Below are 14029 nucleotides of genomic sequence, written 5' to 3'. Positions count from 1 at the left end.
ACTTAAGAGCTACCAATTTAGAGCTTTTGTAGGGTGTTGTTGATATCTAGGCCTACAATGGATTACTTTCGCTGCGTTATTTTTATAAACTTAGTCTTAAGCAACCATTTCGAAGTATGTTCTCTAAAGAATATTCCCGATAACAAGTCCCTTGTGCCCCTTTTCACTGTTACATCATTTTTCTTCCTTACTTTTTGGATCCCTGCATGTATTTTTATATGATTTTATTAATGGCCACAATTTCTGTTTGCACGGAAAAGAATCCCACTATGTAAAACCATGAGGCATTTCACCCAATATTTCGCCATCATTTTTCATTTATGCTGGAAGGTGATCCAACGTCGGAAAAATAATCCAACATTTCCCCCAGGGGCGTGGTGGGAATTTTTATAGGCCGGGAAAATCAATCAAATGAGTGTCGCTGAGGCAGCGTAGGGCCATATTTCATTATCTTTTCTCTTTCATTTGATGTTACAAATGATCTCTAAATCCAAGGGGCTCACATGATTTAGAGCGAGAAGATCTCTACGTGGTAATGCAAGGGCAGAACGGCAAGGACTGTTCAGTATCACCAATACCATCATTTGTAGGGCACATTGGGTTTATGGTATCCCATCGTTTGAAAGGCTGTGTTTCTGTATAGGCTGTTGTTCAGTCTTGGGACGGTTATCTCTTGGCTTACATGGGCTTACATACATATATTTTTTGTTAATTACGAAGGGGGTACCAGGTATTTTGGCGTGATTGCGTGATTTCGTATTATCGATGTGTGAATGCCGGTGGCTCTGCCAACAAGAAATTACTCCTAATAGATAGTTATTGAAAATTCAGAGAGCTTCTAGGGGGGCGTGGTCGTTAAATTTAATTTCAAGTACCGTGAAAGCGTGATTTGCAATTATTTTACGCGTGATAGCGTGATTGAGCATGGATACCTGATACCCCCTACAAACGGCTATACGAATCTTTGATGACGGTTTTCCAGACGATATAAAGCCTACTAGGAAATAAACTAGAAGTTCAGACCAGATTTCCGCTTCATGTGCTTTTTCAAATATTCATAAAACAGGGCCATATTGGGCTGAAACCGGATCAATGAAATTTCCATAGAGCATCTAGTGTATTTTTTCAAATTTTTATGTGCATTTTGTAAGCTGACATTAGATAATACCTAGTGTAGTATGGTATCATATGTGATATCCGGCGTGCCCACTCTTATTTGGAAGTATGCCCCAAGCTCATCTGAGAGATTTTAAAAGGCCCCTTTCCTCTGACCATGCTCTGTCTTCTATGTAAACTTTTTATACCCTTTTCATCGAGGTATAGTGATACCGAGGTCTAGGTAAATAACAATTAACTTTTTACAGAAGCAAGTGAACGGGAGCACTGTTGCACCATGATTAGGTCACACATTTAATCAAAAACGGCATTTGTTGTAGGCCCGTAGCCAGAGAGGGGGGGGGCATGGGGTGGCAATACCACCCCTGGAGCAAGCGGACACCAGTTGTTTGCCACCCTGAGAATTTGTCTCAATTTTTTTTAATGCGCCTTTTCGTCGTTTTCATTGGATTTTCATGACAATTTAAGTCAAGATAAGTTTGGCGGAAGGAAAATTGTTTACTTGGGGCTTTTATTTCGAGACCCTGATACCTCCATACAAATATGCAGCGTCCAGATTTCTTTTCTGGAGAAAACATTCGAGGAGCTTGGTGTTTTTCTCCAAGCAGTGTGCAAATCTTCTCTCGAATGCTAACATTTAAAATTTTTTCTAACTGAATAGAAATTAAGAGGATGAAAGTTGTTTAATTTCTGAAGACATTTTACAACTTTTATGCTTCTCTGTTTTCACTACCTCTCCTCACCCCTCCTCTCCCTACAAAAAACTTAACTTTAAACTTTGCCTGCATTTGCCACCCCTACGCCAAAGGCCTGGCTACGGGCCCGATTTGTTGGAGACTGCTGAGGCTCTAGCAGTGCCGTCGGAACGAAATTCATATTAGGGTGGGCTGCCCATTGTATTCTATCTCGTTCAGTACACTGTTATAAAGGAAATATGCTACAGTCTGACAATTTTGGGGGGCTCCAGCTCCCCCCCAGCTCCCCCGGTTCTGACGGGCCTGTCTAGTTCTTTCATATTATTCTCATTGGTTTGTTGGTTTGTCTAGAATGGAGATAAATAAAAAAGGAAAACATGTGAAACAATTATAAAACTATTATAAGTTGCAAATTACCTTACATACTAAAGTGCTTGTTCTAAAAAACTTTGGGTATCATAGCTATATCAATGGGCAAATTGCATGAAGAAAACTGGCCTTCTGTAACAAATGCTATGGTAATGACAGCAAAGAGGAATTTGATTTCGATTGTTTTAAAAACACCCTATTTCAATGACTTTTGCCCAATTTTAAAAGGCACCTCTTTTTCTAAGTTTCATTTTCTTAGGCTTTAGGGAAAAATTCACCCTTTTATCAGAAGTTTCTGGGTGTGCTTGGGAACACCTCTGAATGAGAATGGATATGTCCATGGGCTTCGACACAGGCTGGAAAGTGAGGGGGCCAAGGGAAAACTTTACACCTATATGCTTCACCGGCCCCTCTACGTCGGAGGCCCTGATTATATTGAAATTTCTGGTAGAAATAATAAAATCTTAGGAACTCTTTTCTAGAAATCGATCGGCACTGTCGTTTTCGGCATAAACAAAGTTGGTAACTTTTCGCGCGAAAACTTGTCCAAGTGATCTTTGTTCCAGTCTTTTTCACGGAACAAAAGGGCAGCGAATTAAAATCTGTCACGTGACATATGCTTGTCTCCAGTCTTCTTCTTTGTATTGTGTGAATTTGGTTGAATTATGGACGGTTGTGAAGGCAAAATAATGATACCGTTTGCATAATAGCCCAACTGTAAATGGAGGATATGTTATGGCCGAGCTTGAGGAAAAGTCGTTTGCTATTTTTCAGGCTAGAGCAGAACTTATTTCTGGTGAAAGCTCGTGCGACAAAAGTGATGTTAATGATCTAGGCCCATCAACTTTGGGGCTTGTTGGACTGACTACAACTGCGAATTATGAAGAAGTGGTATCGGAAATAGCAAATGGCGGCCACATTGCAGCTGTAACCCAAAATAATACGGCTAGCCCGAATTCTAGCCATACTGTAATGAAATATCATACTTCGGATATTGTTATGACAGAGTCAGAAGGTCCTCACAAAATAGAGGCGCTTGGAGACTCCCCATCCAGCAGTAGCCTGAAACCGACAATTGACAGTGCAGAAATTGCAAAGCTTGTTGAGGTTGCAACGGAAGTGGAAAAAGAAGTTACTGACCCTTCTTGCACTGGTATTGTATTGCCAAAGATCCCATCTAACTTAGATATTGGTATGACTGAACCAGAGAGGTCAGACAAAGTGGAGACACTGGAGGAGACCCCACAGAATAGCAGACTGAAACCAACTATTGACAGTGCTGAAATAGCAAAGCTTGTTGAGGTTGCAACTAAAGTAGAAAAGGAGGTTACCAACCCCACATGCACAGGTACGCCATTGCCAAAACTTCCTGATAGCCTAGATGACAATGCAAGTGCTTCTGATGTTGATAAGAGATTTAATTCTAGATATGTTTCTACTTTTGAAGAAGCAAGGAAGGTTATTGAAGCACATGAAATCTTAACAGGGACAAAATATGTTATATGGAGAGGACTAGCAGGGTTTGGAAATGCAAGTCCTCAAATCAAAGGAAGGAGAATCTTATGGCAGGAAATGAGGAAATCAACAGATCAAATGAGACATGGTATTGAGAGAGATAATATACCGTTTATTGTTTGTGGGGAAATAATATATGACTGTGTTCATGGAAATGATAACCATAAATCTTGGAAATCACTTTATGCAAAAAGGCTAAAAGAGAAGGAGGAAAAAGGAACCCCAATCAAATCAAGAAAGAGGATAGCAAGTAGTAAAAAGGTTGGTTGTCCAGCTAGGATTTACTTGAAGGAAGTTATAAAGTTTCCAGACCATTCTTCCCCGAAATTTACCGAATTTCATAAAAAAGGGACAGCAAAACGACTTCGCAGTGATGTAGAAAGTGGAAAGAATGTCAATTTTGAAAAAAGAATTTATGTTTGTTTACCAAGTATTGAGGAGCATAAATACCATCCAATTGGTGGGAATTTAGCAGAGGTCAATCAAGTTACATTTAAGGCACCTATCAACATTGCAGTTGTAAAATATTGGGGAAAAAGAAATACAGCCTTGAATCTTCCTCTAAACTCATCATTAAGTGTTACACTTGGTTTAGAAGAAATTTCAGCTAAAACAACTGTGGCTATGAGCACAAACTTTAATGAAGACAAATTCTGGCTTAATGGTAAAAAACAAGATATACGAAAAAATGAAAGGATACAAAATTGTTTGAAAGAATTACGCAAAATGGCACGCAAGAGAAAAGGCTCAAAAGACAAGTGCTGCTTGAGTAAGCAACATCTCCATATTTGTTCAGAGAATAATTTTCCAACAGCAGCTGGACTTGCATCATCTGCTGCTGGGTATGCTTGTTTAACAGCAGCTCTAAGTAAACTTTTGGGTGTAGAGAACGAAGTGTCCCATATTGCAAGACAAGGGTCTGGGAGTGCTTGCAGAAGCATGTATGGAGGATTTGTTAAATGGAATAGAGGGGAAATGGAAGATGGTATGGATAGCATTGCTGTTCAAATTGCACCTGAGGGTCATTGGCCTGAGTTGAAAGTCCTTGTTGCAGTTATCAATGATCATCAGAAAAAAATCAGTAGCACTGAAGGAATGCAAAGAAGTGCTGCAACTAGTGAACTTCTCTGGTACAGAGCTGCATATGTTGTTCCTATCAGAATGGAAGAGATGGAAAAAGCGATTTTAGAGAAAGACTTTGAAAAATTTGCAGAGCTGACCATGAAAGAAAGTAGCCAACTTCATGCAGTCTGCTTGGACACATACCCGTCAATAGAGCCACCTTATTTAAACGAAGTATCACACCAGATTATGGAACTTGTTACAGTGTTGAACGAAGTAGCTGGAAGATCAAAAGCTGCATTCACTTTTGATGCAGGACCAAATGCATTTATATTTACAACAGATGAATATTTTGATGAGGTTTTGTCTCTTCTAGAATCTCATTTCAAGCCAGATGGTGCTGATGGTGAGTCATTTTTCAGAGGTATTAATTCTGGAAATTTGAGAAGAACAAGTGTTGATCCTGTTGTCATAGAAGAACTCAACAACAGAAAGTTCAAGGTTACCAAAGGAGGTGTGAAATACATTATTTGCACAAAGTGTGGATGTGGACCAGAGGAGCTGCCATTTTCAGAATCTCTTTTAAATCCTTTTGGTTTACCAATTGATAATCAGAATCTTTGTGAAAATATATTGGAACAACCTACTGCAGCCAAACTTTGATGCATTTCCCTGCATGATAGTGTCAAAATTTTAGACTGCTTAAGTCCATATTTGCACACTAAAACAAGTGTAAAGAGGAGACTGAAAAATTTGGAATTGGACTCATATCAATATGTTGCATATGTAATGATTTCCCAATAGTGGCTCCAATTATTGTCGGTCATCTCAAACTTTAGGTTTAAATCTGACAGTTAATTCATGTTTATATTCTATGTAATAGAATAATAACTTTACAGAATATCCTCAAGAAATCTAGCTAGATAAGAACACCTAAACTCCAAAAGAGGGATCTAAATATACTAGGACTGTTATACATAGACAATTTTGTTTTCATGTTCAATGGCATCCACAGAGTCTGTCTACCCAAAAATTATGAGCTGCTTCTTTTGTCTACATCTTATTAACTTCTCCTCTCCTCCCTATCACCTACATGCAGAAGGGACACTGGTAAATATTTTATGCATATTTTTGCATGTTTTCACGATTTTGTATGATTTTTAGCCATTGATCTAATTGTCAAAGTAATATTGTGATAATGCATATCACTGTTTCTCCTTGAATCTCAGTTTTCCCTGTATAAGCTTTCGTGGTGCCTACCCCCTTCCCCTATTTGATGGTGCCTTATCTGTGGATGCTCTTTTGCAAATACTTCTTTTATTAAAATTTTTTTACAGCATCTTGATAAATTTAACTGTGCCTGCTGGAACATAAGATGCTTTTTACATTGTCAGTCATTCCTTTGTAACCATTCACTGTTCGTTATTAGAACCTTTTTAAACTATTTAATTCACAATCCAGTTTATTGCCCCTGTCTAATTAAATGTCATATACATAGGTACATATTGTTTAATATAAATGGCAGTGGTATTTTTGTGCTAGGACTTTAGATTATAATTTTATTTAAGTCCTTATTTCTAGTGAAGAATGAAAGGAGGCAATTTGGTATATGTTTTCATTGTTTGTTTAAAGCCCTAGAGTTATATGATAAACTTGACACCTTTTGGGATCTGCCAAACCAGCCACAGCACCACTGCCTTTATAGTAGGCACGATCTTATAAATCGAATGCAACGCATTCCCGTTGTATGGAAGAGAGAACTGCTGGTACTAAATACATGTCAACAAATTTGTCGATGACTGTACAAAGTTGGATTTTTATTTATATTAAAAATTTCATTTTTTAATATACAATAGAAATAGCAAAGTGGGAGGGCAAGTAGCATTAGCTATATTGTAAATCCGAAAATATTAATGGGAAAGCTGAGATCTCCTTTTAATAGCAGCACCGTACTTTGCTGCATTTTCTCCAAAGGCCGTTGTTTTTGGAAAAATTTCAAGGGAGAAGCCCCAGAACAATATTTCCTACCCTTTTGACAAACCTCGGAACTCTTTCAAGCGTGTCATTAGAAAAATAAAAAACGAACGTCTGCTTTTGCTAAAATTTCTACCGAGCAAAAACGGGTCAACGTTTCATGGCATGCTATCTCTTTAAAAGGACACTGACCAAGGTTTTACTTTTTACGCCATGATCAAAATAATTCAATTACCAAAATGATCATTTATATATGATGACTTTTAAAAGCATGTTATTTCATTTGCTGCTTTTCAGATTAAAAAAATTTGCTGTTTTTGCTTTATTAAAACGCTGCCAGTGATAGTTGAACCACCTCTCGAAGATTCCCGAATGTAGGCTCGAGCCACCATGCACCTAGCCTGATAAGGGGGGTATCAGGTATCCCTGCTGAATCACGCAATAACGCGTAAAATAATTCAGGTATCCGCGCAAATCACGCTTTCACGGTACTGGAAATTAAATTTCACGATCACGCCCCCTAGACGCTCTCCGAATTTTCAATAACTATCGATTAGGAGTGATTTCTTGTTGGCAGAGCCATCAGAATCAGAATCTCTGAATAATGGAGACATGTTTCTGCTCTGGTACCGGAAACCAAGACATTCTGCTTGTAAAAACGAAAACACTCTTTTGCAGCAGTCGTTTTCACACATACGTCACGAGTGATGCTGATTCACGGGTCACGCATTCACGCATGATAAAAATTTGTTTCACGAATTCACGCATCGAAAATACGCCGATCACGCAATCACGCCAAAATACCTGGTACCCCCGATAAGGCTACCATGCAGCCAGGTAGTTGGCGCATGTGGTCAACGCATGCTATCGGATTTTTATATATCTTCGAGAAAGGATCTTATTATTTATTATCTATTTATTTAAAGTAGGCGTATAAAAATAGCTACAAAATAAAAGCTAATTCAAGCCTACTACAAAGTAAAATTGTTTAGAAATAAAAAAATAAAAATACATATATATCTAACAAAAGAAATAAGTATAAATACATATAAACATATTTTACAATGTTTTTACAGCATTTTTAGCATTTACAATACAATACATTTATCAGTTCAAGAACCCAACCTGAGCCACGAAAGATCTACACAGTCTACAGTTGCATTCCTCTCCTTTCCAAGATTTTATTCTTCTTTTAAAGCTGGAGAGGGTATCTGATTGTTTCATGTCATTGAGAAGTGCCTGCCACAATCTACTCCCTAGAACCGATATTAGCACATAGTACACGCTTGTGGCAGTAGTCCATCTCTGTGGCATCTCTACACCTCCTGAAGGGAAGTCAACTTCCATTGTTGTGCTTCTGTTCTGCTGTTCTGCATGCTTGCTTTTGTGTATTATATCATGTTAATTTGTATTTTTCTGTAATTCTATTGAAACAACTTCTTGTAAAACGGGACGCCTATTCTACCAATGGCTGGTGTGTGGAACTGGAGCCTGGTTAGATTCAACTATATTTTCAAGCATACCTTGACTGGAAGTATGCACTGATGATAAACAATGACGATGAGATAAAAATGAATCCAAACTAATCTCTCAAGAAATGATTTTCATTCTGTCAATAGTGAAACGCCTCTTGAAACTTGCAATTATACTTAGCTTCCAAAAATTGTTATTTCATTCTGTTTATTTTTGGTCATCATTCATCGACGTACAATCCGCTAAGCTACATTGATTATCAATAGTGAAGCACTTTCGGCATCATACAAAGTGGCGTAGCGTCTATGCGCTACGCATGCGGCGCAAACGTAAGAATTTCTGAAAATATCAACTTGAAATGCGAAATTTCATCTTTTATTGCGCGGGTTACAAGATGAGAAATAAAAACTATGCAAAAGTCTCATCGTTTGTCATCAAATATGCAATCCCTTTATGCTAAGCGAATTTTTCATTTCGTCGTTCGATTGTAGTTTATATTGCGGTAGTTCGATTGTATTTTATCTTGCGGTTCTTATCATGTGTTCACCTTAGACAATTCCATTGATTTTTCGACGATAAAGTGAATTAGGGGCCATCCTAAGGTCTTCATTTTTCCATGGTGAGATCTCAATTAATAGCGACTCGCCTCTCATTTGACAATTTTTCTTCCTTAGGCATGGTCTACATTTTTACAAACCAAAATGTCTTTGCGTAATTTAAACACTCCTCACTAAGTTTTCTATGGCGTCAGCAAAATTTGAAACTTTTTCTAACCGAAATTTGGTACAAAATACGCCTATTTCACCCAGTTCTTGCATTCAAATGTTTTGTACTGCCAAAAAGTTTACAAAAAGTGCCGCCATTTTGAACAAGGTGGTGCAGTACTTTTGATACCCTAGTTTATTAGGTTGAGACAGCTGGGGGGATAGTCTTGTGTTGCATTGATGTTGCTTTTTGTTTCGATGCCTTCTTTCATTGGGGCAGGTACACAACAGGTGGTTGTTGTTCTTTTTACTGAATTGAATTGTATATCCAACGAAGCAATCTTCTGGCTGGTAGGCGCTCTTCGTTGTAGTATTATTCTTTTCAATTCAAATTTGCTTAGGACCGGAGGTCCTATGAAGCAGCAGAGACTCTACTACATTAAGCAATGAGGATTCCCTTTCGTCTGGCCAAACTCACTCACAGCACAGCTGGTGGATTAAAGACTTTAAGGTCACCAAAAGACATTGCTTGCTTGAGCCCGTCGAAGGTCACTGCTCTCAGGAACAGTAGCCAAATGGATTGGAAAATGCAGTCGCCGATAGACATTGACAGCACCAAGGCCGTTGCAGACAAAGGCTTATCAACGAAACCTCTAGACTTTGGCAGGCATCTGTCAGCATTTAGTCTGACAAACACAGGTTCAACGGTCGATGCAAAGACACAAAGTAAGTACCTACTGTCTGGGGGACCGTTGGCAAACCCATATGAGTTTGTTGGGTTCCATTTTCATTGGGAAAATCAGGAAAATCCTCTTTCTGGGTCAGAGCACCTTTTGAATGGCAAAGGTTTCGCATCAGAGCTCCATTTAGTCCATTGCAATATACAAAAATATGGTGAGTTTGCTGAGGCATTGAATTATGAAGATGGGCTCAGTGTTCTTGGTGTTTTTTTGGAGATCACTCCAGAAGAGAAAGGCCATGATGCATTGGAAGAACTTTGCAGTTACTTCGAGCAGATCAAACTAAAGAATGCTTCAGTAGCAATGAAGAACCCATTTTGTCCATATGCTTTGCTCCCTAATGACACAAAATCCTATTGGACATATTCTGGGTCACTGACCACTGCACCCTTTTCAGAATGTGTCTCTTGGATTGTTTTTAAAGAATCAATAAAGGTCTCAAAATCTCAACTGGAAAAGTTTCGAATGCTAAAGTCAGTTGCTGCTGTGGAAATTCAAGAACAAGAAAGCTCGCAGGCAACACACATATGTCATAATGTCAGAGAAACATTTCCAGTTGGAGATAGAACTGTTAGGGCTTCATTTGTTTAGGTAAAATATCTGATAATATCAAAAAGATGTTTACTGAAATAATGGGTAAAGATAATAAAAATGTATGTGATAAAAATATATAAAAATCAAAATATATGTGACAATATAACCACTTTTAATGTGTTGTAATTTGGTATGAAAATGAATGTTGGAAATTTAAAAACTTTTTCTTTGCACTTGGGTCACTCCATGTCAATTCAAATGGGCTATGACACCATACCTCTTAGATTTGGCTCAAAATCTAACAAAACACTATTCCTGGCAAGGATATTCCAGTCTCCAAATTTGATGCTTAAAAGTTATACGGTTTTAGAGCTATAAGTGTTTCAATTTTGCTAAAAATACCCCAAAAAACCCTTAAATCCGCCATTTTGAATTTGCGGTCATGAAAAATTTAGAAATATTTTTACCATAGCGTAAGTTTCTTTGTACCTACAGATTTGAAAATTTGGATTCTGGTATTTTAAGGTATGAGGATTTCAAAAAATCAATCAGAACCATCATTTGACTTAAGGAATACCTTCTAATTGATATCAGATTATGACATTCCAAAAATATGTGAATAACGAAAATGCAAAAAGTTAAAAAGCTTGAGTAAATTTTTCTCTATTTCTGATTAGTGTTACCAAAATGAGTTTTGGCATGGTGAAACATCATGCCTTACACTGTATAAAAACGTAAGGATGATGTTGGTGTCTCATCTCAGTATAGAGCTAGCTACCTTGGAAAAAGAGGGAAAATTTTTGAAAATTTATGTTTGGGAACACTAAAAAGGGCAAGATTCCATTTCTTGTTGTGCAGGAATTTATATAAAATAGATATAAACTCTGAAAATCCTTGCTCAAACGCTTGAAAATTCATGCTTGCTTGGGATAAAAATTGTTATTACTATGTTATAATAATTATAAAATAATATAATAATTGTTATTATTATTAGTATATTACTATGGCTTTAAATACAAGCTATGTGCATTAATTTCACTTTCGATCTTTATTTTGTCCTCGTTGTTTAGAACGTACTGTCTTCCTGTTGCTGTGCTTGGAGTGCTTATTATGCATATAATATTTACAAAAGGCACGAAACAAATATCTTCTCTTCTTGGCCAGGAATAAGATCTTGATGGGTAATTTGGATGCATGAATTTGACTTGAGCATCCTCATTTTCATCATCTAGATCATCTACCAGTCCAATCCAAATCTCTTCATCATAATAACAGACAATGAAGTCTGAAATTTTAATCTCAATGCTATCCTCCTCTGGCAGGCACTCTTTCCCTTTGACTAAGTCATACTGAATTGCATACTCTTCGTCCACTGAAACTCGTTTAGCAGCCATTACAGTCTCTGAAATAGGATTGAATTCATGATAGCTTCGAGTTCCTGGCAGTGTATTTGTTAAATCAAACCTGCCCTTTAAATTCTTTCGCACAGATTCCATACTGAGCTTGGAAATGAAAAGAACTTTAATGCCAGGTACTTCCTTTTGGCAAAATTCGAGTAGCTGCTCTGCAGAAAGTATTTGCTCAGTAGTTGGTCGTTGAAGACTGGCCCTTGCTGCTAATCGTTTGAGTGTCCCTCCGAGTCCATCACACGGAGATTTACCATGACTGGTAGCAAAAAATGACCAACTACCATCAATTTGGAAATCTTTTTTGTGCAAACACAAATTCATAAAGTTTTTGCAATTTTTATATTGCCCAGCACAACCATCACTGAAGTACAGGCATCGTTTTACATTGTTTGAAATATTGTACTTTGCAAACTTGATTGTTTGGCAAATGACTTCGTAAACAAAAGATGTATCATGGTTTAGATCATCCGAAATGAAACACAGTTCCACATGCTTCAATTCACTGTCCTTTTTGAAGTAGATGATGACTGGATGCAAAGTGCATCCTTGCTGGTTCCAGTGGTACCCTTGGACTTCATCTTGCACTACGAATTTATAATTTTCAGCAAAGTCCCCTAAGACAATAAGTTCGTTTTCCTTTAGGTTTTCTTTGCATTTTTTCAAATATTGCATCTGTGACTTTGCGATGTACGAATGTGATGTCAAATTGTTAAGCTTCTCGGCAAGTAAATTGACAAAGTCAGAAACAGGAAGTGACTGACTGACAAGTTCAGCACGATCAACAGTGGTCCATTGTTGAAACTGGATGGTTTGCTCTTCAATGTTATCTTCATCTTCTTCCTCACTGTCATTTTGTGTTTCAAATTGCTGCAACAAATACTCTTCCAGATTTCGCATAGGTGGACAGCTCTTACAGCGATGTACCATACACTGCTTCGAATCTCTGTTGCAAACTAGCATATCCATAAGCTGGTGACGATCTTTGCTTAACTTGACAGAAGCCAACATAAGTTCAACATTTTGATGAATTGTACAAACACAAACAGAATGTGTGCCAGATCGACCAACCAATACACACCATTTTGGCCGTAAACTACAAAACTTTGAGAAGCCAATCTTCACTCCAGGATTTTGGACTTTAAAGAGAGAATACAGCTCTTTAAGGTTACACAAAAGAAGCCTTTTCTGGACAGGGACATTTCTTCTGATGCTGACTGTGTCTTTTTTTCCTGGCATTTGACGACTGTACTCATCATCACAATAGAACGCAACAACTCTTTGTTTTAAATCTTCAGAAATGACTTTCCCTTTCTTTTCATTTGGCGTTCCCAGTATTCCTTTTTCAGCACCTAGCTTCCTTGCTTGTCTTACCATGTAAGCTGTCACTTCAAATTCTTCCATGGTTTTCGGAATAGACCACGACCGAGGTGCAAGTGTTAGAATTTGCAGTCTTTGTCCTCTGTTTGAGACTTTGAGTTTCTCTTTCATCAATGCCACAAGGATATCCAGATCATCTGCTTTCTTCTTTACTTCATCATAGTTGTCTGGTACTGATGGTTCTGAGATCTGGATTGACTCAGTTGTCACATTCATAGCTTCCGATATTTGTTTCTGGATAACTTTCTTCTGTTCTTGCAGTCTGCTTTTAATTTGTGTAAGCTTGCGCTTTCCATATGCAGGCCTAGAGTGAGATGCAACTCCGTGAAGTTTTATGGGGCTAACATCCATCTCTTCCAAGCTAGAATTGAGTTTTTCTCGCACCTCATCTCTGTGAAGCTCTTCTAGCAACTCAGTTTCTTTGGTTTCTTGGAGGATCCCATCGTACAATTCAGGCTGCAGTGTCTCCCCCTCATTAACATTTGCCAGTTTTTTTGAAACCTCTCTACGACATGTTGGGCAAAGCTTCCAACCTGGCACCACTTCAACATTAACCTGCTGCAATTCCTTAGCCAATGCTTGTGTTATTTCCCGTAAACATCCTTTAACTGCCTTTTTATGTCTTACAAATGGGTCACAACAACTCCTTTGCAATGAAGTGAACTGCTTTAAGAGAGTTTGCTCATGATGAAAGCATATTGTCATTCCTTTGCCTGGTACAACTCCTGATCTCACTGAAACCAAATCCTTTTCTTCATCGTTTAGAAGTTCAAGGGGTTTTAATCCAGCTACCTTTGTATAAGTAAGTAGGTGGCACTTCTCTTCAAGATTTTTTCCAATGAAACATCTTTCAAGGTTGTCATTTGAAGACATTACCTTAACCTTCTTCTTATTGCTCAAAAATTTTAGTTAAACTGGTTTCTTGTTCACCTTTTATATTCTGTCCTTATTGAGCAATTTTCTTCCATGAAGTTTTAAACAAAAGTGAATGACCTTTCAAAGTATTTTTCTTCTGAATCTAAGGAAAGTCTGGCTATTTCTCAATTTCAACTCATTCAATT

The 14029-nt window shown here is 37.8% G+C and overlaps 3 protein-coding genes across 3 annotated transcripts; 2 read left to right on the top strand and 1 right to left on the bottom strand.

The window, feature by feature from the left end:
• The first annotated feature begins 2807 nt into the window (after positions 1-2807).
• LOC135681899 (uncharacterized) lies at positions 2808-7382 on the top strand. Its single transcript, XM_065196542.2, has one exon. It carries the CDS (start codon positions 2916-2918, stop codon positions 5418-5420), a length of 2505 nt encoding a protein of 834 aa, XP_065052614.1. The 5' UTR covers positions 2808-2915; the 3' UTR covers positions 5421-7382.
• Positions 7383-9268: 1886 nt separating this feature from the next.
• Positions 9269-10403, top strand: LOC135681905 (carbonic anhydrase 1). The gene has a single exon (XM_065196551.2). It carries the CDS (start codon positions 9355-9357, stop codon positions 10237-10239), a length of 885 nt encoding a protein of 294 aa, XP_065052623.2. The 5' UTR covers positions 9269-9354; the 3' UTR covers positions 10240-10403.
• A 254-nt stretch (positions 10404-10657) lies between these two features.
• LOC135694277 (uncharacterized) lies at positions 10658-13968 on the bottom strand. Its single transcript, XM_065212955.2, has one exon. The coding sequence runs from the start codon at positions 13839-13841 to the stop codon at positions 11184-11186; it is 2658 nt and encodes an 885-aa protein (XP_065069027.2). The 5' UTR covers positions 13842-13968; the 3' UTR covers positions 10658-11183.
• Positions 13969-14029: the final 61 nt, after the last annotated feature.

This window comes from Rhopilema esculentum, chromosome 16, assembly GCF_057945365.1.
Source record: "Rhopilema esculentum isolate cy_ngs chromosome 16, ASM5794536v1, whole genome shotgun sequence".
Classification (NCBI taxonomy): Eukaryota; Metazoa; Cnidaria; class Scyphozoa; order Rhizostomeae; family Rhizostomatidae; genus Rhopilema; species Rhopilema esculentum.
This window is presented reverse-complemented; position numbering and strand designations above follow the sequence as displayed.

Bases quoted from the DNA above. Each gene is read 5' to 3' on its own strand.
- LOC135681899 (XM_065196542.2), top strand. From the start codon at position 2,916: ATGGCCGAGCTTGAGGAAAAGTCGTTTGCTATTTTTCAGGCTAGAGCA.
- LOC135681905 (XM_065196551.2), top strand. From the start codon at position 9,355: ATGAGGATTCCCTTTCGTCTGGCCAAACTCACTCACAGCACAGCTGGT.
- LOC135694277 (XM_065212955.2), bottom strand. From the start codon at position 13,841: ATGTCTTCAAATGACAACCTTGAAAGATGTTTCATTGGAAAAAATCTT.